Below are 27495 nucleotides of genomic sequence, written 5' to 3'. Positions count from 1 at the left end.
CGCCGCTGCCGCATCAGCCTCGCCAGGGGCCTTTGGGGTGGACAGAGCCAGCTGAAGAGAGGCCAAGGAAAGCTGGCAAGCTGGGCTCTGAGGTCAGCTGTGGGTGTGGGGGAGAGGGAGAGGAGTTCCCAGCCCTCTGCTGGAGCTGAGCAAGCCGGTTCATAGAATCATTCCCGTCCTCCGCCTGCCCCAGCTGCCCCACAGCTGGGCCTGTGCCCCGGGGCGAGGGTCGGCCGAGGGGACGTGTCCCAAACCCCTTGTCGTGCTCCCACAGGCGAGAACTGCGAGGTGGACAGCCGCTCGGGGCGCTGCCAGCCCGGCGTGTGCCGCAACGGGGGCACCTGCACCAACGGCGCCGACGGCGGCTTCCGCTGCCAGTGCCCGGCGGGCGGCTTCGAGGCGCCCTTCTGCGAGGTGTCCGCGCGCTCCTTCCCGCCCCGCTCCTTCGTCATGTTCCGGGGCCTGCGCCAGCGCTTCCACCTCACCCTCGCCCTCTCGTGAGTGCTCTCCCTCCTCTGCTGGTCCCTCCTCGGGACCCTGTGTTACCTCGCCTCGTCCCAGTGCTGGGACAGCGGGGTTTCTGCACGCGCCCCGTGCACACCCTGCGCTCCCGCTCCCTCCCTGCCCAGGTTCAGCACGGTGGAGCCCAGCGGCCTCCTGCTCTACAACGGGCGCCTGAACGAGCGGCACGACTTCCTGGCGGTGGAGATCATCCAGGGGCAGGTGCAGCTGAAATACTCCACAGGTAGGCTCAGCCCTGCCTGTCGCGGGATGTGGGGTGTCACCGGGAGCTTCACCTCCAGCCTTGGCCACGAGCCGGTCTGGGGATGAGGACCCTCTTGGGTGGGTGCTGGTTGTCCTCCTGGTCCCATTGCCTTGCCTGCCCCGGGGGGTGCCAGGATCAGCAGTTAGGAGCACTGGGCACAGCCTGCATGCAGGTCTCGGGCCCTGGAGCTGCTGGGCACCGTCCCAGGGCTGCTGTCCCCTACCCGGAGGGTCTGACACGCCGCAGGGCCACCCGGCTCCCCACAGCACTTATCCCTGTCTCCGCAGGGGAGTCCAGCACGGTGGTGAGCCCCTACCTGCCTGGGGGCGTGAGCGACGGGCAGTGGCACACGCTGCAGCTCCGCTACTACAACAAGGTACTGTCCCCTGCTGTCCCCCTGTGCGTGTGGGTCTGTCTGCCCGTGGGGCCACCCGCCTCGTCCTCACCTGCACCCACGTCGGGCACCGCGTGCTGTCCTCAGCCAGGCGTGTCCCTCGTGGCTCACCTGTGCCCGGCGCGGTGGTGCCGGGGCCACCCGCCCTTTCCCTGCTGTAGTGTGAGCCGTGGGGTGTCCGGCTCCGGGGGGCCGTGAGCTGCTGACACCCCGCCTTTGGTTTCAGCCCAAGGTCAGCGCTCTGGGGGTGGTGCAGGGCCCCTCCAAGGACAAGGTGGCCATACTGACAGTGGACGAATGCGACGCCTCGGTGGCCCTGCAGTTCGGCAGCGAGATCGGGAACTACTCCTGTGCCGCCGAGGGAGTACAGACCAGCTCCAAAAAGTGAGTTCCCCGGGGGCTGCCGGGTGCTGCTGCAGTGGAGAGAGGAGCAGGGCAATGGGGTCCCCTGCAGAGTCTGCCCTACATCTGGGGCAGCTGTAGCATCAGGGGCCCCAGCTGTGTGTGCCTGTCCCCGGGGATGTCAGCCTCCCAGCCCCTAGCCAAGGGAGCCGTCCGGCCAGCCTGAGGTCACTGGGCTTCTCTCCTTGCAGGTCCCTGGACCTCACAGGTCCCTTGCTCCTCGGAGGGGTCCCCAACCTGCCGGAGAACTTCCCCGTCACTCACCGGGACTTTGTGGGGTGCATGAGAGACCTGTACATCGACAGCAAACGCATCGACCTGGCCTCCTACATCGCCAACAACGGGACCACTACAGGTACCGGTGCCTCTGCCCCCTGCCAGTGCCTGTCTTCTGCCGCAAGGAGCAGGGGCTGTGCTGAGCGGCTGGATCTGCCCCTCGGGCAGCGGGGCAGGGCTGGGGGTGGCGGTGCCTCGCGTGCGGGCTGGAGGGAGGGGGTGACAGGGTCGAGGCTGACGTAGGCACCTTTGGTACCTCCAGGCTGCCATGCCAAGCACACCTTCTGCGACTCCAACCCCTGCAAGAACGGCGGCACCTGCTCGGTCAGCTGGGGGACCTACTCCTGCCTCTGTCCTGTGGGCTTCGGGGGCAAAGACTGCCGCCACAGTGAGTGAGCGGGCGGTCCTGAGCACGGGCAGGGTGGGTGTGGGCAGGGTGGTGCTGTGGCAGCAGGGTAGGGGGTACGTGTGGGGAGAGCTGGCTCTGTTGTCCCTGCGTCTACTGATCCCTGTGTATCACAGTATCACAGTATCACAGATTTCTAGGTTGGAAGAGACCTCAAGATCATCGAGTCCAACCTCCAACCTAACACTAAGTACTCCACTAAACCATATTGCTAAGCTCTACATCTAAACGTCTTTTAAAGACCTCCAGGGATGGTGACTCCACCACCTCCCTGGGCAGCCCGTTCCAATGCTTAATAACCCTTTCGGTAAAGAAGTACTTCCTAACATCCAACCTAAACCTCCCCTGGCGCAACTTTCGCCCATTCCCCTGTCACCAGGCACGTAGGAGAACAGACCAACCCCCACCTCTTTACAGCCTCCTTTAAGGTAACTGTAGAGAGCGATAAGGTCGCCCCTGAGCCTCCTCTTCTCCAGGCTGAACAAGCCCAGCTCCCTCAGCCGCTCCTCGTAAGACTTGTTCTCCAGACCCCTCACCAGCTTCGTCGCCCTTCTCTGGACTCGCTTGAGCACCTCCATGTCCTTCCTGTAGCGAGGGGCCCAAAACTGAACACAGTACTTGAGGTGCGGCCTCACCAGAGCCGAGTACAGGGGGACAATCACTTCCCTAGACCTGCTGGCCACACTGCTTCTTATACAGGCCAGGATGCTGTTGGCCTTCTTGGCCACCTGGGCACACCGCTGGCTCATATTCAGCCGACTATCAACCAATACTCCCAGGTCCTTCTCGGCCAGGCAGCTTTCCAGCCACTCATCTCCCAGCCTGTAGCTCTGCTTGGGGTTGTTGCGCCCCAGGTGCAGGACCCGGCACTTGGCCTTGTTGAACTTCATGCAGTTGACCTCAGCCCATCGCTCCAGCCTATCCAGATCCTCCTGCAGAGCCTTCCTGCCCTCGAGCAGATCGACACACGCACTTAGCTTGGTGTCATCTGCAAACTTACTGAGGGTGCACTGGACACCATCATCCAGATCATCAATAAAGATATTAAAGAGGACCGGCCCCAGTACCGAGCCCTGGTAGCATCACCAGTTCTTGGAAAATGGAGTTGCTGTGGCTCCATGCACAGGAGGCATCAGGGAGGACAAGGTGGCTGTGTGCGGGTGCTGGTGTCACTGAGCCAGCAGCATGAGCTGCTTGCTGTCCATCCTCAGCCTTCAACGGCCCTTTGTCCTGCAGTGCATGAGGGCAGAAGAAGGTGCTCCCCATCCCTTCTCACCTCCACTTTCCTTTCCAGCCATGCACCATGCCCACTATTTCCAGGGCAACAGTGTCCTGACCTGGGACTTCAAGACGGACGTGAAGATCTCGGTGCCGTGGTACCTGGGGCTGGCGTTTCGGACGCGCCAGCCCGACGGGGTGCTCCTGCAGGCACACGCCGGCCAGTACACCACCCTGCTCTGCCAGGTAGGGCCTCAGCACCCGTACCATCCTCCCCAGGGCGGCTCTGCCCTCCTCACTGACCCCAGCCCAAGCAGAGGGTGGTGTTCGGCAGGGCTGGGCTTCCCTCCCCGTGCTCAGAGTGCGCAGGGAAGGTAGGATGGAGGCAGCTCACTTGGCTCACTGCTGCCTTTGCTGCTTCCCTCCCTGCAGCTGGCGGGGGGCCTGCTCTCCTTCACGGTGAGCAGGGGCTCGGGGCGCAGCACCAGTCTGGTGCTGGACCAGCTGCAGCTCAGCGACGGGCGATGGCACGACCTCCAGCTGGAGCTGCGGGATGTCCGCAGCGGGCGAGACTCGCGCTACGTCATCACCCTCACCCTGGACTTTGGGCTCTACCAGGTACGTGCTGCGTGCGAGACCCCAGCCCCGGGACAGGAACCACTGGGGGATGCTTTGCCTGCACCCTCAGAGGGGGCAGGGATGGGATGGTGGCAGTTGGCCCCCGTTAATCCCTTTTGTTCTGCAGGATACGGTGGTTGTCGGGAATGAGCTGCATGGCCTGAAGGTGAAACATCTGCACGTGGGGGGAGTCCTAGGGCTCTGGCGAGGTGCAGAACGGGCTGAGGGGCTGCATACAGGTGAGTCCATTGCTCTGAGCCTTCCCTTTCAAGCGGGTCTGTTAGGTGGAGAGGCGGGAACGCAGGCCTGGGAGCTGCTGCCAACATCCCTCCTGCTGGTGATGCTCCCCCTCTGAGCATTCAGGGCTCCGAGGTGCTGTGAGGCAGCCTTAAATCCGTGGAGCGGGGTCAACGGGGAAGAAGGGTGGCTGCACCCAGGGGTTGTGGAAGTTAGGCAGACTGGGGCGTTGTGTGACTCTCCCCTGTGTTGCAGGGTGTGCGACTGGGTGACAGCGTCACCGGGACCGTGCTGCCCAAGCCCAGCCATGCCCTGAGGGTGGAGGCTGGCTGCAGCGTGCCGAGCCCCTGCGACTCCAGCCCCTGCCCAGCCAACAGCGTCTGCAAGGACGAGTGGCAGAGCTACTCGTGCGTGTGCCTGCCAGGTAGGGCCTGCAGAGCCCTGCCACCCCTTGGCTCTCCACACTGCGCGTCTTCTCCTCTGCCCCTGGGGCTCCCACAGCCTGCCTGTGACTGCTCTCCTGCCCCTTCCTTGGGCAAGTTGTGTGCCCAGAAACCCCTCTCAGACATGCAGTGGTTTTTGTGGAGGGCAAAATCCCCCCCGAGCCCCTTGAATCCACTCTTGGGCTCTCCGGCCGCTCCTGTGGAGAAGGTGCTTTCCTTACGTGGTGCTCTCTGTCTGCACCTCAGGGTACTATGGAGGGGACTGCGTGGATGTCTGTCACCTCAACCCCTGCAAGAACAAGTCCGTGTGTCGCCGCAAGCCGGGCTCGCCCCTGGGCTACGTGTGCGAGTGCGCAGGGAACTTTTTCGGGCAGTACTGCGAACACAGGTGAGATGCAGGGCGCACAGCAGGGCCTTGGCCTCCAGTGCCTGGCTCTGTGCTGCTCGCCCATCCCAGCTGTGTGACACCTCGCTGCCACCCTGCTCCTTGGAGCTGCTGGGCTGCTGGGAGGAGAAGGCCCAGGAGATGTGGTCGGTGTAACGGCGGGGACGTTTCTGTCCCTAGGATGGACCAGCAGTGTCCGAAGGGCTGGTGGGGGAACCCCAGCTGCGGGCCGTGTAACTGCGATGTGAACAAGGGCTTCGATCCTGACTGCAACAAAACCAACGGGCAGTGCCACTGCAAGGTGAGGGGCAGCTGTGCCCGTGGGGACATGGCCTGCCTGTGCCTTGTCCCCTCCTCAGGCCTGGCAGCTGCCTGGGCGCTGCTTTGTGTGCTTGGCCCTTGCTCACCTCCTTGTGGCCCTCCCGGCCCAGCAAGGTGGCGATGGGGCCAGCCAGCGGTGCTTGCAAGTGGGGATCTCTGTGACAAGTCCCCAGTGGGCAGCCCTGGCTCCAGCAGTTCCCCAAGCACCTGCCTGGGCTGCTGTCCCCATGGGCAGTCTGACGGCCGTCCCCGTCTCCCCCAGGACTTCCACTACCGCCCGAAAGGCAGCGACACCTGCCTGCCTTGCGACTGCTACCCCGTGGGCTCCTCCTCGCGCTCCTGCGACAAGGAGACCGGCCGCTGCCACTGCAGGCCCGGGGTCATCGGCCGCCAGTGCAACAGCTGTGACAGCCCCTTCGCCGAGGTGACACCCAGCGGCTGCGAGGGTGAGCGGGGACGTGGCAGGGCGCTGGCACCGCGGGGCTGGGTGCGAGCTGCCCCGCCGTGACCGGCCCCGGGCCGCCTGTCTCCGCAGTGCTCTACGACGGATGCCCCAAAAGCCTGAAAGCAGGCGTGTGGTGGCCCCAAACCAAGTTTGGCTTGTCGGCTGTGGTGCTGTGCCCCAAAGGCTCCTTGGGTGAGTTGGGCATGCAGTGGGGAGGGGAGAATCCGGGTGTTGTGCGGGGGCTGTTGCAGCCCCAGCAAGGTCACCCCCTCGCAGTACTGTGCCGGTCCCGTTTAGCTGGGCTGGAGGGCTGGGAGCAGGAAGGTGGAGGAGAAAGCACCCAGCCCGAGGGCGAGCACAGGGGGCTGGGAGCAGGCTGTAGGGCCAATGCCGTCACCCAGCCTCTGTCCCCACCTTCTCCCTGCTGCCTTTCGGTTTCATCGAGGCTGGGGTCAGGCCTGGCACAGCGAGCGCTGTGCGGGGAGCAGGCACGGTGTTTGGTGAGTGCCTCGGGTAGAAGTCACGGCCCCGGTTGGAGAAGGCTGTCCTGGGTGACGGCAGAGGTGCGAGCAGGGTGTCTGGGACTGCAGGGCAGCGCGAGCCCCAGGGGACAATACAAACCCTGTCCTTCTCCAGCCGTTCGCTCCGGGAGGAGGCAGGTTCGGCTCCTAACTGTTGTCGCTTCTCTCCCCGGTTCTCTCGCCATCCGTGCTCAGGTTTGAGGGGTGCAGGTAAGGTTGTTCCCACCTCCCTCCTCCCCTGCTCTAAGGACTGTGCCACGTGGCTTTCCCTCCCTGCTCCCTGCCTGGCACCCTGCACACCCCTGCGCTTTCCCTGCCGCTTCTGGAGCTGCCGAGTGTCTCCCCAACGCTTTGCCTGGCCTCACCGCTCCTACACGCCGCTTCCCTGCTCCCAGCACACTAACCAGCACAAACCTGGCTCCCGCTGTCCTTAGCCTGCAGCATGGGCTCTGGGTGGCCCCGGGGGGCTGCTGAGCGGGGTCTGCGCTCTGTGCCCCGGCCGGGATGGCTGCTGACTGTCCTGGGCTGCTTGCTTAGGCTGGGAGGGGAAGGAGCTGGTGATGAGCGCTGGATGGCAAGGTGGGGAGGAATGGCTGCGGGGCGGAAGAAGGGGGAGCTGCTTGGTGTGGTGGAATGGGGCAGGAGCTGTGCAAGGTCCCGTTCCTGCTGCCCAGCAGGCAAGGCGGAGGCACACGGGGTCCGGATTCTGCAGCCGAGCCTGGCCACAGGCATGGGTGAAGGCCTGTTCTCTGCCGGGGGAAGGCCGGCAGCAAGGAGGTTTCTTTGTTCTGTTTGCCCCCAGCTGCGGTGGTGCTGGTCCCTGTGCTTATGCAGCTGGGGAGGGGGCGGTGGGGATGCGCAGTGGGGAACTGGGGCTGGTGGGAGGGAGCAGGCTTGGCAACGGGGCTTGTCCAGGCAGGAGCTGGGCTCTGCCCCAGGCTCCCTCTCCCCTCCCTGGGCACGCTGCTGCCTTCTCCCAGCCATGGGCGCTCGGTGAGCTCCCCTGCCCTGGCACCTTCCCCAGGAGGGACTGGTGCGCTGGGGTCACCCTGCTCCCTTGTGCTCAAGGCGCGCACGGTGACGCTCCCGGTGTGGGCGCTGGCAGTGCTGTTAGTGGTGTTAGCAGCCGATCCCGTTCCCTGCTGGTGTCTCTGCTCCTGCCCAGCAGTGCTCGGGCCCCAGCCAGGGACGGGGTCTTGCAGTGGGTGCTGTACCCGTGCTGCCGGATGGGTTGTCCCCCACCGCCTTGGAAGACGAGCCCCTGGAGCAGGCTCACCAGTCCCACCGCAGGGCTCTCGTCCCGGGGCAGCTCCCCCATGCAGACGGGGGCAGCCCCTCAGCAGGCGTTGCAGACTGAGCCAGGGGAAGCCTGGGGCTGCGCGGGCTTCTGTAGGTTGGGGTCAGATGTGTCTTGAGGACAGGGACACGGCCCCACCAGGAGCCAGGGGGTTCACCCTTAGCCCTGCCACGTCACTTATTGCTCTTTACCACTCTGTGTGACGGTGCCTGCTGCCATGCAGGCTGCGTGAACCACACGAGGAACCAGCTCACGGAGAGAGGGGCTGGCAGCAGCCTGCAGAGGTGGTGCAGACCAGAGGTGATGCTGGTGCACAGCAGGAGGACAGCTCTGGGGTGCCACAGGCCCTCCCCATCACTCGCTGGTGCTGCTCTTTGGGGTTACCTGGTGCAGTGTTCTGCTGGGGGGCACAGGGGGGGAGCTGCATGTCCTGCACCCTTTGATGCGATCTTCCTCCCGCCTTCAGGCGCAGCCGTCAGACACTGTGACGAGGAGAAGGGCTGGCTGGAGCCAGATCTCTTCAACTGCACTTCGCCTGCCTTCAAGGAGCTCTCCATCCTGGTAATGCACTGCTGCGTGTCCCTTTGTCTGCCCGAGACTCTCCCTGCCCAAGTGACCACCGCTGCGAGTGTCCTCAGCTCGTGCTGTGGTTTCAGAAGTCATTCCTGGGCCCTGCAGGACCCGCAGCACCCCACAGCCCGCTCCCTGGGAGCTGCGGGATTCCCCGGGGAGGAACCACTGCGGGCTAACCCCCTCCTTTCTCCCTGCTGGCAGCTGGAGGGCTTGGAGAGGAACGAGACCGAGCTCAACACAATTGAAGCCAAGAAGCTGGCCCACCGGCTGCGGGCGGTGACGGACCACATGGAGCACTACTTCGGCAACGACGTGCACATCACCTACCGCCTGCTGTCTCGCCTGATGGCCTTCGAGAGCCGGCAGCGCGGCTTTGGGCTGACAGCCACGCAGGATGCCCACTTCAACGAGGTGAGGCCTTCCCCTGCGTCGGAGCGGCTGCTGCTGCTGCTCCTCTGTCAGCCACCCATGTCTCTGTGGGGTTTGAGGAGGTTGTGAGGCCGCTTCGGGGTGCTGGGCTCCCCAGCACTGTGCAGGCATCGAGGCCCAGGAGCAAGACCAGCGGAGGCCGCCTGCGTGGCCAGGGCTGGAACACAGGAGGGATGAGGAGAGGCAGAGATGGGTTTGCTCAGCCTGGGGGAGGGAAGGCAAAGAGAGGTCTCAGTGCTGTTCCCAATTCCCTATTGGGGTGGTGCAGAGATGTCTCTGCAGGACACTCACTGATGAACATTAAGGTGGGTGTCCATCGTAAGAGAAACCACCACGCTGGGCAGAGGGGTAGGGTGCTGGCAGCCTGGGGGGCAGGATGTGTCCCAAAGGCTCTGCTTCCCTCACCCCGTGCTCCCATGTGCCCCATCTCTCCCGTGCAGAACCTGCTGCGCGCGGGCAGCTCCGTGCTGGCGCCCGAGAACCGGGAGCACTGGGCCATGCTGCCGCACAGCGAGCACGGCAGCGCCAGCCTGATGGAGCAGCTGCGGGACTACTCGGGCACGCTGGCCAGCAACATGAAGCTCACCTACCTCAACCCCGTCGGCGTCGTCACCCCCAACATCAGTAAGTCGGAGCCGGCTGGCGGTGGGGCCTGGCCGGGGTGGTGCAGAGCTGTGGCTCCTGCAGTCCCTTTGCCAGAGACATCAACCCTGGGGTGCCCCGGAGCGTGGTTGCTCTCCAGGTGGCCATCCTAGAGCTGGCGTTCACTAACATCTCCTCCGCAGTGCTCAGCATCGACCGCATGGAGAACCACTCGCACATCCGCCGGCGCTACCCGCGCTACCACAGCAGCCTCTTCCGCGGCCAGCCCGCCTGGGACCCCCACACCCACGTCGTGCTGCCGCTGTCGGTGCTGAGCCCCCCGAAAGCTGAAGGTGAGCATCGCTTGGGGCACAGCGCGTACAGGCATGGCTTTCAGGGGATGTGTGCCCCCGCTGAGACCTAGCTCCTGATGGTCTCACGAGCCTGGGAGCCCTGCTGCTGCCAGCAAACGCCAGCACCGCTTCTCTCTGCGGTCCTCACCAGCTTTGGGTGAAGATTGTGGAGAAAAGCCCCCAGATCCCGTGGGCTAGTGAACGCAGAGGGCACTGGCTGCCTCCTTCAGCCTGGCTGATGCCCAGAGGCCAGGGCACCGCTAGGGTCCCCCAAGAAGGCGCGAGGCCGTGTGTGTGTGTGCCCATTCTTACTGTCCCCTCGTGTGCCTCAGCTGCCCCCACGGCAGTGCCTACGCTTGGTGGGGGCGAAGGGAACTACACCATGGAGAGCTCCTCCCCGAGGCAGGCGCTGCCGGAGCCCGAGCCCTCCCTCACTGTCATCATCCTCATCATGTACCGCACCCTGGGGGGGCTGCTCCCCCCGCGCTACCAGGTGGATCGCCGCAGCGTCAGGTACGTCCTCCTCCCCTTCACCTTCTGTGAGCACTGGCGGGGAGAGGCTGCCTGGACTCCCCCGAGTCTGGGTGCTGGGGCTGGGGTTTGGTCCCGCAGCACTCTGCCCCATGCTTCCTGACCCCTTGGTGTGGGTTGGGCAGAGCTGTTCCTCCCGAGGTGTCAGCACGGGGCCTTAAGGAGCCCTGCAGCCCCCAGGCACGGCGATGGCAGAGCTCTGTCGCTCCTTGCAGGCTCCCCAAGAATCCTGTGATGAACTCCCCCATCGTGAGCGTGTCCGTGTTCAGCAATCACACCTTCCTGCGGGGGCCCCTGGACACCCCTCTCGTGCTGGAGTTTCGCCTGCTGGAGACGGCCAACAGGAGCAAGCCTCTCTGCGTCCAGTGGAACCACTCCAGCCCGTGAGTTGGGCATGACTGGGCTCAGCACTGCCCCACAAACCGCTTGCTTTGAGCTGCTTTCCGCAGGCAGCTCCTAGTTCCCAGAGTCTCTCTGCCCGTGACAGGCTGTGTGCCTGGGCAGCACTGGGATGTGGGGGGTTCTGCTCTCTCCCAGGGGCTTCATTCCTGCTGGTAGGGCATGGTGGGGTCCCTGCAGGGCTCTGGCTCCAGTATTTCAGCTGCGGGAGCGCAGCTGTATCTGCTGGTAGAAAAACGTTGCTGATGGTCCCTCTGCAGTTCCTTCCCCAAGCACCATGCTCATCTGCCCTCTCTCCTAAGCGCGCTCTGCTTTTTGGTGGCTGCAGGACCAACCCGTCGGGCTTCTGGACAGCCAGAGACTGTGAGCTCGTGTACCGAAACACCACGCACGTCCATTGCCAGTGCTCCCAGTTTGGCACCTTTGGGGTTCTGATGGACAGCTCGCACCGAGAGGTAACCTCAGCCTGCAGGGCTGGGGGCAGCGGGGGGAACTTAGCCACCAGAATAAGCAGGCACGGGCAGAAAATTCCCTGTGGGACGCAAATAGTTTGAGAGCTTCCCACGTCTCCCCCTAACGCTGCCATTTGCCTTTGCTTCTCTGCTGCTGCAGCAACTGGAAGGTGACCTGGAGACGCTGGCAATTGTCACCTACTCCTTGGTGTCCCTCTCCCTGGTGGCCCTGCTGCTCACCTTCTCCTTCCTGACCTGCCTCAAAGGCCTCAAGTCCAACACGCGTGGCATCCACTCCAACATATCAGTCACCCTCTTTTTCTCTGAGCTGCTCTTCCTCCTGGGCATCAACCGCACCGAGAACCAGGTCCGTGGGGTTGAACAAGCACACCCGTGAGGGCAATGAGCGCTGGCGCAGCGGGGCTGTCTCTGAGTGGCTTTTGTCTCCCCAGTTTCTCTGCACTGTGATTGCCATCCTCCTCCACTGCTTCTTCCTCTCTACCTTCGCCTGGCTCTTCGTTCAGGGCCTCCACATCTACCGCATGCAGACCGAAGCCCGCAACGTCAACTTCGGGGCTATGCGTTTCTACTACGCCATCGGCTGGGGGGTGCCCGCCATCATCACCGGTAGGAGCGATGGAGATATGGTTGTGATAGGGAGAGTGTGCAGGCACTGAGGAGTGCCGCGTTGTCCAGCTGGGGATGTGTAGCACGGGCTGTTGCCTTGCTTCCTGGGGACAAACAATCCCTCGGTGCGTCTCTCTGTGGCCCCCTGGATGGGCACGGGGCGCCTGCTGGGTCTGGAGCCGGCCTCTCCCTTCCTTCCCCAGGGCTGGCTGTTGGCCTGGATCCTGAGGGCTACGGGAACCCTGACTTCTGCTGGATTTCCATTCATGATAAGCTGGTCTGGAGCTTTGCAGGCCCCATTACTGTCGTCGTTGTGGTAAAACCCTGTCCTGTTTCACCCACAGCCCTCTCCTACCTCCCTTCTCTGCACCACGGGCACTGCCTGCCCCTCTCTGTATTCTCCTCTCTCTGCTAGAGCCCCTCTCTCTGTCCCTGCTGGCTCCAACCAAACCTGGGGGAGGCCAGGGCTTGGGCGTTAAGGGGAAAGGAGGGGAGCTTCATGTGTGCCTGGTGGACCTGGAATCTGCCCATGCTCTGTGCTGGGTATATTGGGTCAGAGCCAGCCCTTGGCACAGCTTCTAATCAGTGCCAACACTTTCAGATGAATGGGGTGATGTTCCTGCTTGTGGCCAAGATGTCCTGTTCCCCAGGCCAAAAGGAGACCAAGAAGAAATCGGTTCTGTGAGTATTAGTGGCCAAGTTCCCAGCAGAGCTCCCGTGGGTCATGGTTTTCAGCATTTTCAGCGATCATCCCTCCTCTTCCACCATCGCAGAGCGCATCAGTGTCAGCCTTGCAGCTGCTCTCCTCTCCACCTGGTGGCCATGTTAACTCTTCCTAAACTTTGTCCTTTCCTCCTGTTCCTTCATCCCTGTCTTCACACTGTCCTGACAGTCTGTCCCCTTCCCTGCCTGCCCTCACAGCCACCCGTCACATCTGCTCTTGCCAGCTCTCAGCGCCAGCTTCTTCTGCTCCTTAAATGCTGCTGGCAAAACCTTTCCCCACTCACCCTCCTCTTGGGCCAGCCCCGGAGCTTGGCTCAGCTCTCTGCGGCTCCAAATGACCTGTGTCGTTTGGGCCCTGTGTTTGCCACGTGTGATCCAGAAGGGAAGGCCCCGGGCACGGGGGTAGCAGAACGGCTGCGTGGCGACGTGCCTGCAGCGGGGAGCAGCCCGTGGGGCAGCGAGGAGGGCTGGGCAGGAGACACACCTTCCCCTCTGGATCTCTGTCTGCGAGCGCTAGACTGTAGATTAACAACACGCACTAACCTCTGGGTGTGTGTGTGTGCCTGTCTGTCTGTCTCTCTCCCTCCAGCATGACGTTACGGAGCTCCTTTGTTCTGCTTCTAGTTATTAGCACTACCTGGCTCTTTGGCCTCTTGGCTGTCAACAACAGTGTCCTGGCTTTCCACTACCTCTACACTGTCCTCTGCAGCCTCCAGGTAACTGCCCAGCCTCCACCAGGGGAGGCCTGGGGGGCGAAGGTGCTTTCTCTGCCCCCCACCCCACTTTGGGGCTGCGGGGGGTCCCCTGCAGAGACTGCGATGGCCTTCGGTGAGGCTGGGGTGTGAGGGGCGGGAGCACCCTGCCACCGAACTCGCAGCTCCTCCAGGCCCCGCGTGCCGCTGCGGGGAGGAGGTGCTGGGGTGGCAGGAATGGCACGCGTGTGGGCGCGAGGTGCTGAGCTCAGAGCTGGCACCCACGGGGCAGTGAGGGACATCTTGAAGGGGCGTCCCTGCTCTCGGAGGGCAGAGCAAGAGAACAGCCTGCAAAAAGAGGTGTCGCACCCCAAACATGACCCACAGCAACACCACGGCCACCACCACGGTCACTCTGAGGCGCCTTGCTGGGGATACCTGCGTGGGGCTGGTGGGGCTGCGGGGGACCTGCCAGCCCCTCCTCGGGCACTGCCTGCCTGGGGGACTCAACATCCCTTTCTCCCGCACCCACGGCCACCGGCCCAGGGGCTTGTGCCTGTAGCTCTTGTGGGGATGACTCTTTGGGGGCCCAAGAGGGCCACCACGTTGGAGGCCAGCAGCCAGCCACCCCTCCTGCCCCTGCCGCAGGGAGCACAAGCCCGCTGCCAGGGGCTCCCCACGGCCCGCATGCTCACGCTGTCTCCCCCCAGGGCCTGGCCGTGCTGGTCCTCTTCTGCGTGCTGAACGAGGAGGTGCAGGAGGCCTGGAAGCTGGCCTGTCTCGGCAAGAAGGGGCAGAGCGAGGAGGCTGCTCGGAGCACGCAGGTGGGGGAGAGCGAGAGCAGCCCCGGCTGGGCGCCTGGAGGTGTGGGAAGGAGGGAAGGTCATCCCCTGGGCTGCGTCTCCTTAACAGAGCCCGTGCTTCTCTCCCTGCCTTAACAGGGCCCCAACGCGTACAACAACACGGCGCTGTTTGAGGAGAGCGGCCTCATCCGCATCACCCTGGGGGCCTCCACCATCTCGTCGGTGAGCAGCGTGCGCTCTGCCCGCACCCACTCCAGCCAGCGGGGGTACCTCAGGTAGGGGAGCGGCACGGGGCTCCGGGGTGCGCAGAGCGCCTGGGCAGAGCCAAGGGCTCGTGGCAGTGTCACCACTCGGGCCCTGTGTCTTTCAGAGACAACATGACGGCACGTCAGGGCTCGGCCCTGGATCACAGCCTGCTGGGTCACGCCGGCCCCACGGACATCGACGTGGCCATGTTCCACCGTGATGCTGGGGGAGGTAAGGCTTTGGGACTGAGCCAGCACGCCCTGAATTAACTCGGGCTTAAAGAAATCATTCCCTGGGTAGGCTGCGACTGCGTGGTTGTGTCCTCCAGCCCGTGTTTGGCTGTGACTCCCAAACAGGCTGCAGATATGAGGGAGAGGCAGCACCTGTGTCGCTTAGCGCAGCTTTTCCCTGGACAGATAGGAAAGGGCATAATGAGCCTCCGGGGAGCTAAAGATGGAGGAGGCAAGAATTGCCCTGGGAGCTGTCAAGGGGTCCCTGGGGACATGTGTTGTTCCCAGGCAGTGATACAGGACGAGAAGAGGCTGAGGGAGCTGGGTTTGCTCAGCCTGGAGGAGGAGGGGGCAAAAGGGACCTTAGTTCCCTTGAAGGGAGTGGAGAGATGGAGCCGGGCTCTTCTCATGGGTGTCTGGTGGTAGGGCAGAGGCAGCAGGCTCAGACTGCACCATAGGGATGGACAGTAAGTTGTGAGAGGGCAGTCGGCCCCGGTGCAGGTGATTCTGTGTTCCTGGAGGCAATCAGAGCCCAGCTGGCTGAGGCGCTGGTCACGCTGCTGCAGCTGGCCCTGCCCCGGGAGCAGAGCCCCCTGGTCCCTCCCTGCCTCTGTTACTCAGCGTCTGTCACCTAACTGCTCGCAGGCACTAGTCTGCCCTTCCTCACCCACCCTCTTCCCGAATGTCTCCCCCACACACGTCCCTCCAGACCAGGACTCGGATTCGGACAGCGACCTGTCTCTGGACGAGGAGCGCAGCCTCTCCATCCCGTCCTCGGAGAGCGAGGAGAACGTGCGCCTGCGGGGCCGCTTCCAGCGCCAGTTCAAGCGAGCGGCGCACAGCGAGCGCCTCCTCACCAACCCCGCCAACACCACCCCCAAAGGCAAGGCCCGCGGGCTCTGGCAGGGGAAGGGGCGGCCTCGGGTCTGCTGCGCCACGGGGAGGCACGGGGCTGGGCCATGTCTTGCTGTGACTTCGTTCACCCCTCATAGAAGTGTTCTCTCCCTCTTCCCCGGGGTCTATTTCGCTGCGTCCTCCACCAGACGTGGACGGCAACGACCTGATGTCGTACTGGCCGGCGCTGGGCGAGTGCGAGGTTCACCCCTGCTCCCTGCAGAAGTGGGGCTCCGAGAGGAAGCTGGGGTTCGATGTCAACAAGGATGCGGCCAACAATAACCAGCCGGACCTGGCCCTGACCAGCGGGGATGAGAACTCCCTCACCCAGACCCAGCGGCAAAGAAAAGGTAACAGCCTGCAGCACAGGCGGGCGAGCGCGGTCTGGCCTGTCTGAAGTCACTGTGGCCCCAGAGGCTCAGCATCAGATCCATCTTGTCACGCCCCCGGGGAGGTACAATGCATCTCCCACAACTTCCGTGCTGGTTTCTCTGCTCTGCAAAGATCTGACTTCTCGTTCTGTCTGGCGCAGGGATTTTGAAGAACCGCCTCCAGTACCCTCCAGCTATCCAAGGCTTGCCGTCCGTGGGCAGGATGACCAACGAGCTGTCCTGGTACAAGACCTCCACACTGGGTCACAGGGCTGTGCCCGCTGCCTCCTACGGCAGGATCTACTCCGGGGCGGGCAGTCTGTCGCAGCCGGCCAGCCGGTACTCGTCGCGGGAGCAGCTCGACATGCTGATGAGGAGACAGATGTCCCGGGAGCAGCTGAGCAGGAACAACTCGGGGGAGTGCTTGGAGACTGTGCCCAGCCGACACGGGTCCAGGGAGGAGCTGGACACTATCCCCAGCAGGCATGGGTCTACCGAACACCTAGAAAATATCCCGAGCAGACATGGGTCGAGAGAAAACTTGGATCTGCTTGCTCCTCGGCCCAGTCAGAGAGATCACGGGAACACGCTGCCCCGGAGGCAGGGCTCCAGAGACCACCTTGAAACTTTACCCTGCAGATTTGGGTCAAGAGAGCAGCTAGACTGTGGGCTGGTAAGAGAGGTCTCGAGAGAGTGGCTAAACACATTGCCAAGTAGGCAAGTGTCTAGAGACCGAATAGATACATTGCCAAGTCGAGATACTTCTCGAGAACAATTGGATTTGCTTTCTAGAAGACAGCCTTCAAGGGACCAGCTAGCATCGGCTAGACAAACTTCAAGAGAGCAGCTGGACTTTCTCTCCAGAAGATCTAATTCCAGAGAGCCTCTGGGTACGGTGCCCAGCAGGCAGCCCTCGCAGGAGAATCTGGGGAGTCTCTCTAGGAGACAGCTGTCTAGGGAAAGCCTAGAGCCGCTGTCTAGGAGGCAGCCTTCCAGAGAGAACCTGGAGGCCATCCCCAGCCGCCATCCTTCCACTGAACAGTTAGATATCCTTTCTTCCATCCTTGCTTCTTTTAACACCTCCGTCCTGTCCTCGGTGCAATCTTCCAGCACGCCTTCGGGCCCCCAGACCACCGCCACCCCCTCTGCTGTGCAGACCTCCTCGCCGCCCTCCGCAATGTGCCCCTCGACGCCTTGCTCCACCACCTCCCACAGCATTTCGGAGCTGTCGCCAGATTCAGAGTAAGTGCGTCCCTTCCTCAGCCAGGTCTCGTGCGTCGTGCGGCTGCCTGGCTCCTTCCCTCGGGGTTTTTGCTTGGAGGGGAGGGCCGTGTATAGGCGAGCCCCCAGGGTGGGTGGCAGATGTCTCCTGGCCCTGAAAGGTGGCTGTGTAGGGAGGACCCTTGGCTGCGGCAGCTCCAGGCCGTTGCAGTGCACAAGCAGAAACATCCAGCTCTGTACCCTGCTGGCACTGCCGCCATCCATTCCTATTCCATCCCCCTTTTCCTATTCCCTGAACGCAGGGACTTGGACACAGTGGTTCCTGCCCTGACCCGGGAGCAGGTTTCTGTCCCCATCTGACGTAGCCGGGAGGCAGTAGGGAGCGCAGCTGGAGCCCTGGGGAGGTGCTGTGGCTTAACGCTGTTTTTCTTTCCTCCGAGAAGAATAATGAGAAATGAGGGCCATTCCTGAGGGGCCGAAGCCGTCCACAAGAGAAACAGAAGAGGCAGGGCCCTTCGCCTAGCCGGACACTGCCAGCTGAGGTTTGGTGTCCCCAGGGGCGGGGGCCAGAACTGATGGTGCTCAGAGGCCCCAAAACCAACCCTGCCTTTCCCTGCCCTCCGGGCTGAGGGGCCAGCAACCCAACCACCCGCCTCCGGGAGCCTGCAGGCTCCCTGCTGCTGTGCTCCCCTCGCCTGCCCGCTGTGAGAGGTATCGCAGGAGCCCGCTCAGGCGAGGGTCGCGTCGCTGACCCCCCGGGGCTGAACTCTTCCTTTGCAACCCGTTTCTGTGCGGGGGGCACGTATGTGCGTGCGTGTGTCTGTGTGTGTGTGTGTGTGTGTGTGTGTGTGCGGGCAGGGGGATAGAAAGGGAGCCCAGGACATGGGGGCAGGGGAGGGTTTTCTACCTTTTTGTATCTTTGTAATCAGAGAGAAGAGAAATTTCTATGGTTATTTTTGCGGATGGTCTGTTCCCAGGACCTGGGGCACCTGTCTCACCCTTTTCTGGCATCCCTGGGGTACCAGGGACCAGAGGGCTGGATAGAAAGCACTGGGCAGCCCTCAGGGCTTTGCCAGCACCACTGCTTCCCCTCCCCAGGGCAGGCAGCGAGTGCCCAGCCAGCCCTGCTGCCCATCTCGCCCTGCAGCTCCCCACGCGTCTCAGTGGGGTCCCCCTGCTGCCGCGGTGTCCCTCAGCCCCCTGCAGCCGTGCTGGCCCCGCAGCCAGGCCTCCCCCTGCTCTCACTGGGGCTGCCCCCGTCTGCAAACCAGGGCTGTGCATGAGCGAGAGGGCTCTGGGCAAGGAGCTGGATAGCCCTGGCCCCGTTTGGGGCAGCTCAGCAGTAGGTGAGGCTGTTTCAGAGCCGGTGCTCGCCCTGCAGAGGATGACCAAGACATGGCTCTGGCCTCCGGTGCTGGCATTGCCCACAAAAGTTATTCCTGGCCGCTTCCCTGCAGGCTCTGTGTATGCACGCACACATCCCTGCGCTCCCCTGCCGGCGGAAGCTCCCAGCTCAGAGCAGCCTGGATTTCAGGAGATGAAGAAAAACAGCACTTTGCCCCCTCTGGGAATCCAGGCCGCTCTGCGGGCTTCTCTGTGAGCCGGGGGGCTTGCCCCGTCCCCAGCCTCCCCCTGCCAGGCAGCTCGTTCTGTGCCTACACCGGCCTGGGAGCGGGGGCCGCCGGCTCGGGGGTCCGGCACGCTCCCCCCGGCCCCCCCGAGGCCGTGTCCCCGCGGTGCTACCGGGGCCGTGCCCCCGCACGCCCCTCGCTGCCTTACTGCCGCCTCGCCTCGACGCCCGGGATGTTTACATGGGGGAACTCGTGCTTGTGCCACCGTCCTCCGGGGCTCTGCCCGGGCAGCAGAGGGAAGGGCTGGCCTCCAGCCCGCTCCAGGCCCGGAGCTGAGCGGCTCTGTGGGCCCGGGGGGGCTGCGGCCCCTCTCCCCGCGGCGGGGAGGCTCGCCGACATGTTTACACACCCTACGGGACCACTCGTTTACACGTTTCTCTCCAGCTCAGGCAAGGGGACCGCAGCCTGCTAGTGCCAAACGGAGAGCAAGTGACAAGTGCCAAAAAAAAACAGGAAAAAAAAAGAGCATGCAGCGGAGCTGGTGGCGTCTGGGCAGGGAGCAGGGGGCAGCCTGTGGGGCTGCGGCCCGGTCCCTGACTGCGGTGCTGTGGCCTGGGCTCCGGGGAGCATCCTCCTGGGGTTTGGGTTTGTTCCTTTTGGGGGTTTTTGGTTGTTTTTGTTTTTGTTTTTTTTTCTGTTTTTGTTTTTCTTCGGTTGTTGTTCTCTCTCCATATCCCGACTCTGTGGGCAGGGAGAAGCCCGCACTCCCTCCCTGGCTGTGTAAAAGTGTATCATGGAAGCGCCAGATTTGGAAATAAAAAGTCTATAAAACGGCAGCGGGCTCTCTGCTCTCTCTCCCTGCGCCCGGGGCACGCGGCAGAGGATCCACACCAGGGGCTTGGCAGCGGCTCGCAGCCAGCGCTGCCGTCTCGGTGGCCCTGGGTGAGGTGACGGCAGGTGACGGGGGACCGCAGGCCCTGCCAGCGGGCGGAGGACTTCAGGCCAGGTCACCCGGAGATGGAGTCGGCTGCTCCGGTGCCCCGTGGCCCTGGCTGGCATCCCACAGGCCTGCGGAGCTGCCGTGTGTGTGGTTAGCCGTGGGGCCCTGGCAGCAGCCTGTGCTCGCAGCCAGCAGCCTGGGTGAGGCCAGTGGGAGGAAACCTGAAGGCAACGGCATTGGTCTTGGGCCACGAGGAAGGAAAGGAGGCACCGAGCGCGATCCCGTGTCTTCCGTCCCTCCCTTACTGATGGAGGGGAAAGAGCAGGTGAGCAAAGGGCAGCATTGACCCAAGCACCCTGAGCAAGGTTTGCTATCGACGAGCGCCGTCCCTCCCTACACCCTCCTTATCGCTGGCCTGAGCCCAGGCAGCCCCCGAGCTGCGGGCCTGCGGCGCTGCCATTGCTCGCATCCCCTGGGGAGCCCCGCGCTGACGGTCCTGGGCATCCCACGGGGACTCCCACGTTGGTGGTCCTGAGGCTGAAAAAGATGGGCTGGGGACGGTCGGGTGGCCAGGCCATGGCCAAGGGGCTCGGGTGGGTGGCCGTGGGCAGAGCGTGCCAGGGTGGGGCAGGGTCAGCAGCTGGGGTACAAGAAGCAGCGATAAGGAGGCAGTAAATAGTACCTGCTGCTATCAGCTGCTACCGAACGGGAGCCCTGTGATGGCCTCTGGTTTGGTGCCAGGTGATCAGATAAAACCGTGGGGAGGCAGCGGGGGAGCGTGCGCTGAGCACTGCCTCTGCCAGCCCCGGTGGGCTGCTGCCCGGCCCCAGCACAGCTGCCCTGGGCCCGTAGGAGCCGCTGCCCCGGGCTGGAGCACCGGGGGTGCTGCAGGGATGGAGGGGAGCGGGCTCGGTCCTGCTGCTGAACGCCAGCCGAGGAGGCTGCGTGCGATGGCCGTGGTTGTGCTGAGCTTGGGGAGGGCCAGGATCCCCACGGGCTGCCTCCCCCCCAGCCAAATGGGCCCCGACCCCAGGGATCGTGGTCCCGTATGTCACCTCGTGTCACGCACCAGCCCCTCTGGGTGCTGAGCACCGTCCCACCACCGAGGCACACCGGGACCCCCCGGTATGCAGCGGGGCCCGGCCAGCCCAGCCCACAGGTGCCTGCGTTCCCACTGCTGCGTCACGGTGAATCCGGGCCAGGCGTGGCTCAGAAATATTCCTGAATAACGGCAATAGGAGGTGGTGGCAGAGAGCAGGGGAGGTGTGAAAGGGTTCAGCGGTACTCAGGTGCCCGCCAGGGAACTTTGGAACAAGATAACGGCCGGCTCTGCTCACGCTGGGGGGAGCGGGGCAGTCCACAGGGCACAGCACGCCCGTCCCCTGCAGGTAAACAGGGGCTGCAGCGTGCACAAAACACTCGGGGTGATGCAGCCAGAGGTACCCCTGCGCCTGGCCGCAGCTTCTGCTCTGGGATGTGCTGGGGCTGCAGGAGCACCCATGGGAGCTCTGCGGACACGGGAGGGTGACGGCTTCCCAGGAAGCTGGCAATTCCTTGGCAGGGCAGGAGGAGGGCATTAGGGAGGGAGCGGTGTCTCAAAGATCACAGGAAGGTATTAATAGGAGGGAGCAGAGCGTGCGCCCGGCTGGTGGCACCCGACTGGCGTGGGCACAGCAGGTAGGAGGGCCGGGGGCGATGCGGGGACTGGGGCTGGCACAGCCCTGGGGCCCCCACGAGTGGCTCGTGTGTCCAGCCACGAGCAGGCAAGCATCCTTGGGATGGAGGCACCTCAGCACGAGCCCCGAGCAGGGCTGAGCTGCGGGTGTGCATGGAGACACCTCTGTCCTGCCGTGCAGATTCCCCCGTCCCTGCCCCGCAACTCCGTGCCCCCCGGCTCAGCCCCCGCTCTGCAGCACAGGGGGCTGGGGCACCGGCGAGCCCGTGACGCTTGCCAAGGGTTGAAATTCCTGCTCCCCTCATGTGTAAAGGGACAAAGTCTGCGGACGAGGCTGGGGGGCTGGCCAGGGCTCTGCTCCGCAGCAGCGCTGCCCTGGCCGTGCCGCAGTACGTACGGGCTCTGGGCTGGATGGAGGAGGAGGGCAGGCGGTGCTGAGGGGGGTCCTGTGCAGGTGGGCAGAGGGGGACACCCCGCTGCACCCCAGGGTGACAGATGGGGTGCCACCGCCCCAGTGCCATCCAGCGCCGCCTTCGTGCAGCGGCACCATTCCCGTTAGCGCTGCTTTCTGTGACCTTGGAGCCCTCCCTGCTCCTTGCCCCGGCTCCCCAGGCGCGGCTGAGCCCTTGCTCGTCTGCCCGCAGCGTGGGGGGCCAGGGGCCATGGCCACGGAGATGGTGCTGAGCCACCGGCCCGGGGTGCCCCGTGGCGAGGTGCTGAGCGAGGCCGAGCTGGAAGAGCTGGCGCAGCGGAAACCTCCCAGCAAGACCTCGGTGCGCGGCTGTCTCCGGAAGGCGAGGTAGGGCTGGGGTGGATGGAGCTGGGTGCTCCCCGCGGGGCCGCATCCCTGGGTCCCTCCGCTCCCTGGCAGCGCTGGTGCCCCCACGCTGGTGCTCAGCTCCTGCTCCTTCCCCCGGCAGATGCTCAGCCTCCACCGCCAAGTCCCTGCTCTTCCGCTTCTTGCCCGTCCTGCGCTGGCTGCCCCGGTACCCGGTGAAGGACTGGCTGCTGGGGGACATCACCTCGGGCTTCAGCGTGGGCATCATGCACCTGCCCCAGGGTGAGTGAGGCGTCCCCAGACCGTGCCCTGCCCAGGGGCTCCCCCCACAGCCGGGGGGGCTGGCGCTCACCCATCCACGATGTTTCTCCCCGCTCTGCTGTGCCCAGGGCTCGCCTACGCGCTGCTGGCCGGGCTGCCACCCGTCACCGGCCTCTATTCCTCCTTCTACCCCGTCTTCCTCTACTTCTTCTTCGGGACATCCAGGCACAACTCCGTGGGTGAGCCGAGGGACGGTGTGCTCCCACGGGGATGGAGGGGAGGGAGGATGAGGGGGGAGAGCCTTCATCTGCACCACAGCATTGCCACGCCAGTTGGGGGATCGGGGGGGGACTTTCTTCTGCCTTTACTTTGCCCCATGGGGAAGGCATTTGGCTGAACCAGAGCCAAAGTACCACAGGCATACTGAACCCAGCCCAGGCGTTCAGGTGCCTGTGTGCCTCGGGGAGGTGCTGCCTGGGTGCCGGTGCTGACCTCGGGCTCCGTGCCTGCACCCTGCACGTCCCCAGGCCCCTTTGCTGTCATCTCCGTCATGATCGGCAGCGTGACAGAATCCCTGCTGCCCAGCGAGAAATTCTTTATATCTGTCAACGGCAGCAACACCACGATAGTTGATGAGGTGAAGCGGGACGCAGAGAGGGTGCAGCTGGTGGCCACGATCACCATCCTGTCGGGCGTCTTCCAGGTAAGGGGCTGGTGCCAGCCCAGCCTGGCAGGGACCGAGGGGCATTGGTTCCCCGTGGCCACGGGCTGTGGGAGCTCCTCCTGTCACCTCTCCTTCCAGGTGGCCCTGGGGCTCCTGCAGTTCGGCTTCGTGGTTACCTACCTCTCGGACCCGCTGGTGCGCGGCTACACCACTGCCGCCTCTGTGCACGTCCTCATCTCCCAGCTCAAGAACGTTTTTGGGGTCTCCGTGGGCGAGTACTCGGGGCCACTCTCTCTGTTCAAGGTGAGCAAGGGCCTCACTGCCACCCCGGGACCCCCGTGGTGCAGCTGGGGCGCATGCTTACCTGTTGGACTCATGGAAACCCCCCCCAAAAAAAACTACCAGCGAGGAGTCTGCTTTTGCTCCTGAGCCTGTTCCCTCCTGCATCTTCCAGACCTTCATCGAGATCTGCCGGAAGCTGCCGCAGACCAACGTGGGCACCCTGGTGACAGCCATCATCGCCATGGTGGCCATCTTCATCGTGAAGGAGCTCAACCACAAGTTCGCCTCCAAGCTCCCCATGCCCATCCCCATCGAGCTCATCACGGTACCTACAGCTGTCCCAGCTCCCCGTGGGGACGCAGATGTGGCCCGAGGCTGGTGCCATCACCCACGGGTGGCCCTGTCCCTTGCAGGGTTGGTGGGGGTGGGACAGGGTGCCCTGGTGAGGGGGTTCCAGGGCATGCGTCCCCTCCTTCTCCTGCACCATGGTCCCCGTGCAGGGATACCCTGCCTCACCCCACCACCCCCACAGATCATCATCTCCACCGGCATCTCCTACGGCGTCGACCTGAAATCCAAGTTCGGCATCTCCGTGGTGGGCGACATCCCCAGCGGGTGAGCGGGGCCGGGCAGCGAGGCCAGCCATGCCGGGGCACCGCGCTGCCCACGGGACCCCCTCCTGAGCTCCATCTCCCTGCCTTGGCCGTAGGTTGAAGCCTCCTGTGGTCCCTAAGACCACCTACTTTGGGCAGGTGGTGGGCAACGCTTTCGCCATCGCCATAGTGGGTTACGCCATCTGCATCTCCCTGGGTAAGATTTTTGCCCTGAAGCATGGCTACAAAGTGGACAGCAACCAGGTGATGCTCCGATACGCGCGGAAACTTCCCCGTGGGGGGGCTCACGGCTTGCAGCCCCGGGATGCGCAGCGCTTCCCTGACCGCTGCTCTGTCCTTGCAGGAGCTGATCGCTCTGGGCCTCTCCAACTTCCTGGGGGGCTTCTTCCAGTGCTTCGCCATCAGCTGCTCCATGTCGCGGAGCCTGGTGCAGGAGAGCACGGGGGGCAACAGCCAGGTGGGTGAGGGCGGCACGGCCTCCCTCTGCTCTCCAAAATCCCTCCCCACCCTCACCTCCGGCTCTCCCCCCAGGTGGCTGGTGTCCTCTCATCCCTGGTCATCCTGGTGACCATCCTGAAGATCGGAGAACTCTTCCGGGACCTCCCCAAGGTGCGGCCAGTCCCACGGCCTCCGTGCCCATTCCCAGCCCCCTGCCTGTCCTGGGGTGGGATGCAGCTGGGGGCAGCCCTGGGTGTGGGCCACAGCAAAGTGCCCCTCAGAGGTGCCTTCAGCATCCTCACAGCTGCAGCCTTCTCTCCTAGGCTATCTTGGCTGCCATCATCATCGTCAACCTCAAGGGCATGTTCAAGCAGTTCACAGACTTCCGCACGCTCTGGAAGTCCAACCGCGTGGACCTGGTAGGGCACCAACTGGCCCTGCGGCTTTGCTATTGCTCTTTGCTCTCCTCCACACCGTGGTGCCATGGGGAGACCGTGCTGTGGCTGACTGTCCCCTCTGCAGATGATCTGGATCGTGACGTTTGTGGCCACCCTCTTGCTGAACCTGGACATTGGCCTGGGGGCCTCGGTGGCCTTCGCGCTGCTCACCGTCATCTTCCGGACCCAGCTGTGAGTAACCCCGGGCTGGGTGCCGGGGGGACGTGGTGAGGGGAGGCAGTGTTGGGGACCTGGTGCTGCTTCCCGAGGGCAGGGGAAGCCCGCAGTAATGGCTTGTTGCTCTGCTCCCCACAGCCCTCACTACTCCCTTCTGGGACGCGTTGCCGACACCGAAGTCTACAAGGATGTGGCTGAATACCAGAAGGTAATAGTGCCGAGGTGCCAGGGTGGTGGTGGGAGAGGCAGGGGTGGTTTGGAGCACTCCTGAGGGCTTTGTGCTGCGGCAAAGATTGGGGGGCACTTTGAGGGAGGGCGAGAAGGGGCACATCTCCGTCCCCAGGGTAGCACGTGCTCCCCATCCGTCCTCAGGCACAGGAGATCCCTGGCGTGAAGATCTTCCGCTCCTCCTCCACACTCTATTTTGCCAACGTGGAGATGTACGCCGAGGCGCTGAAGAAGAAGGTAGGAGAAGCAGCCTGCTCCCTGGGCACAACCCCAATATCCCTGCAGCCCTGCCACGGGGATGTAGCCCTGGGCGTCAGGGACAGTTTGGCAGCAGTGCGGGGTCCCTCTTGCACTGCCACGGCCGGGGCCCCAGCACTGCTCTGGGGGGAGAGAAGGGCAGAGCCCCCCTGGTGCTCCCCCAGCCCCTTGGGCTCTGCCCCTCGGGCCAGCACTGGGGCCATGGTGCTGTATGGTTTCGCAGAGTGGCATCAACGTGGATCGCCTGATCGCGAAGAAGAAGAAGGTGCTCAGGAAACTGAAGAAACAGCAGAAGAAAGCAGAGAAGGAGAAGGCAAAGAGGAAAAAGGTGCTTCCCTGAAAAAAAATAAATGGGGCCTTCCCTGCCTCCCCCAGCACACTCCTCCGGTGCACACCCACACCGCCAAGCTGCCCAGCCCCAGCCCTCCTGCCCGTACTTGGGGCTCCGGGTTTGGTCTATGGCCACTGAGCAGGGAGAGGCACTGGCACAGGTCTGCACCACCAGCGTCACTTCCAAGGTTGGCAGGGGAGGCTACAGTCATTAATGATTAAGTAGTGGAGCCCAGTGAGTCATTAGCAGTCTGTGGCAAGTTAATCATCAGAATTAAGTGTGAGAGCAAAGGCTGACTTAGGCCAGCAGGCTAATGAGGCAAATTCCAGAGAGAGTCATTAGGGAGAGACCCTGAGATGACAGCAGACCCAGGAAGAGCCCAGAAGTGGGGCATGGGTGTGAGCAAGGTGCTCACTCCAGGGGCCACCAGCTGCCCTAATGCAGCCAGAGCCTGCCCAAACCCTACTGCTCTATAGGGCAGGACAAACCTGGGGTCCTGTGGGGGACACCACCCTGCCGGCCTGGCCCAGGGGGCAACCAGCACCCGCATGGTGAAGCCACGTCTCCCTCCCTCCCTGCAGGCCACAGAGGCTGAGTGCAACGGGCCGGGTGTTGCGGTGATCGAGCTGAGCGGGGAGGAGAGCAGCGCGCCTGCTGAGCCCACCCTGCGCTCCCTGGGGCTGCCCCAGCCCGACTTCCATGCTGTCATCCTGGACTTCAGCTCCCTCAATTTCGTGGACACCGTCTCCATCAAGATCGTGAAGAATGTAAGGGGCCAGGGCGTCCCTGGCGCTGGTGCAGGGCAGCTGGATGGCAGCCGCCCCGTCCCTTTTTCCTGACATGTTTTCTGCCACTTGCAGATCTTCAGGGATTTCCGTGAAATAGAAGTGGACGTTTTTGTTGCCAGCTGCCCAGGTGAGGAGACATTGCAGAGCTGTCATACCCTGCTGGGCACAGCCACTCTTTTAGGACACAGCTGCTGGCCACAGGGCTTCTCTCCCCTCGGTGGTGTCCTCATCCCCAGGCTTCCCCCAGGAGCCAGCAACTGCAGAGCCACACCAGGGGGTGCCACTGTGCCAGGCTGCAGGTTGTCCTGAGGATGCAGCCTGAGCTCTGCAGCCCCCCCGTGTCCCTCACAGCACAGGGGGAGGGAGGCATGTTCAGGTGGGGACTGGAGAGCTCAGCTGGCTGCCATAACTTTGGGTGCTTCTCCTCCTGCACAGCATCTGTCCTCGCCCAGCTGGAGCGGGGCAACTTCTTCAGCTCGACCATCACCAAGCAATGCTTCTTCCCCTCGGTGCACGATGCCGTGCTCCACATCTCTGGGGAGCAGCACACAGCCCCGGTGAGGACCTGTCCCGGCTCTCCCCACCACCGCCATGGAGAAGGGCAGCCCAGCCGTCCCCTTTCTTCCTCTCCATCCCCACAGGCGCACCTCAGCACCAAAATGTAGCCCTGTGAGCGGAGATGTCTCCCGGAGGAGCACGGCCACGCTGCTGGGGAGGCTTCGCCGCTCACCTGCACCAGGGCCTGGAGCCCCCATCCCACTGCCAGCCCCTCCGGGTGCTGGGACCCAGGGGCCATGACAGCAAGGGGACAGCGGCACAGCCTGTCCTGTCCTGGGGGCTGGTCCCGTCATGGGGGGGGGCACCACACAGCCCCCAGCTGACGGGGGCGGCAGGCTATCAGCGGGCTGTCAGTGGGCTCACAGCCCCGTTTTGGCAAAGTTTTGCTCAATAAAAGAGTCACAGCCAGCGCTACCTCGTCTCTGTGTGAAGGGCGGGTGGGGACAGGACAGGACAGGGTTTCCCAGGGCTGCTCCTTCCACCCTGGGGCTCCCCCAGCCCGGCCCCGCCGCCATTTTGTCTCCCCTACCACCAGGGGGCGCCGCCATTTTGTCTGCCCCACCACCAGGGGGCGCCGCCATTTTGTCTGCCCCACCACCAGAGGGCGCCGCCATTTTTTCTGCCCCACCACCAGAGGGCG

The 27495-nt window shown here is 63.9% G+C and overlaps 2 protein-coding genes across 3 annotated transcripts in view; both read left to right on the top strand.

Moving 5' to 3' along the window:
* The window catches only part of CELSR3 (cadherin EGF LAG seven-pass G-type receptor 3), a 28750-nt gene extending 9488 nt beyond the window's left edge, over positions 1–19262 (top strand). The window contains 34 exon segments of the mRNA XM_048072476.2: positions 275–497; positions 630–745; positions 1054–1142; positions 1387–1544; positions 1754–1917; positions 2101–2226; positions 3539–3708; positions 3895–4080; positions 4208–4275; positions 4277–4319; positions 4573–4741; positions 5007–5148; positions 5326–5446; positions 5729–5912; positions 6002–6103; positions 8196–8290; positions 8504–8713; positions 9172–9355; positions 9517–9666; positions 9999–10179; positions 10413–10580; positions 10925–11051; positions 11209–11415; positions 11501–11675; positions 11879–11991; positions 12277–12356; positions 12988–13114; positions 13801–13914; positions 14032–14168; positions 14264–14370; positions 15079–15252; positions 15413–15613; positions 15796–16876; positions 17299–19262. Coding sequence (XP_047928433.2) covers positions 275–497; positions 630–745; positions 1054–1142; positions 1387–1544; positions 1754–1917; positions 2101–2226; positions 3539–3708; positions 3895–4080; positions 4208–4275; positions 4277–4319; positions 4573–4741; positions 5007–5148; positions 5326–5446; positions 5729–5912; positions 6002–6103; positions 8196–8290; positions 8504–8713; positions 9172–9355; positions 9517–9666; positions 9999–10179; positions 10413–10580; positions 10925–11051; positions 11209–11415; positions 11501–11675; positions 11879–11991; positions 12277–12356; positions 12988–13114; positions 13801–13914; positions 14032–14168; positions 14264–14370; positions 15079–15252; positions 15413–15613; positions 15796–16876; positions 17299–17326 — 5720 coding nt within the window. The 3' untranslated portion in view covers positions 17327–19262.
* Positions 19263–19398: 136 nt separating this feature from the next.
* SLC26A6 (solute carrier family 26 member 6) lies at positions 19399–27269 on the top strand. 2 transcript variants are annotated; one of them, XM_013184237.3, is made up of 19 exons: positions 19399–19691; positions 21686–21840; positions 21962–22101; positions 22209–22319; positions 22608–22783; positions 22883–23047; positions 23199–23351; positions 23559–23641; positions 23736–23883; positions 23984–24097; positions 24172–24249; positions 24402–24497; positions 24601–24707; positions 24831–24900; positions 25065–25157; positions 25402–25506; positions 26091–26276; positions 26370–26424; positions 26733–27269. In XM_013184237.3, exons 1-19 carry the CDS (start codon positions 19674–19676, stop codon positions 26960–26962), a joined length of 2283 nt encoding a protein of 760 aa, XP_013039691.3. In that variant the 5' UTR covers positions 19399–19673; the 3' UTR covers positions 26963–27269. The 2 variants fall into 2 exon arrangements, with proteins under 2 accessions (XP_013039691.3, XP_066859077.1); XM_067002976.1 differs by lacking the exon at positions 19399–19691 and adding an exon at positions 20949–21430 and having other exon boundaries at positions 22696–22783.
* The last annotated feature ends 226 nt before the right edge of the window (positions 27270–27495 follow it).

This window comes from Anser cygnoides, chromosome 10, assembly GCF_040182565.1.
Source record: "Anser cygnoides isolate HZ-2024a breed goose chromosome 10, Taihu_goose_T2T_genome, whole genome shotgun sequence".
NCBI classification, from domain to species: Eukaryota; Metazoa; Chordata; class Aves; order Anseriformes; family Anatidae; genus Anser; species Anser cygnoides.
Note: the sequence above shows the minus strand (reverse complement) of the source record. Positions and strands in the feature narration are given on the sequence as shown.

Bases quoted from the DNA above. Each gene is read 5' to 3' on its own strand.
- SLC26A6 (XM_067002976.1), top strand. From the start codon at position 21,145: ATGGAGGCACCTCAGCACGAGCCCCGAGCAGGGCTGAGCTGCGGGTGT. The intron at 23,048-23,198 runs GTGAGCAAGGGC...TGCATCTTCCAG, and splicing joins GGCCACTCTCTCTGTTCAAG to ACCTTCATCGAGATCTGCCG. The intron at 23,884-23,983 runs GTGATGCTCCGA...CTGTCCTTGCAG, and splicing joins ACAAAGTGGACAGCAACCAG to GAGCTGATCGCTCTGGGCCT.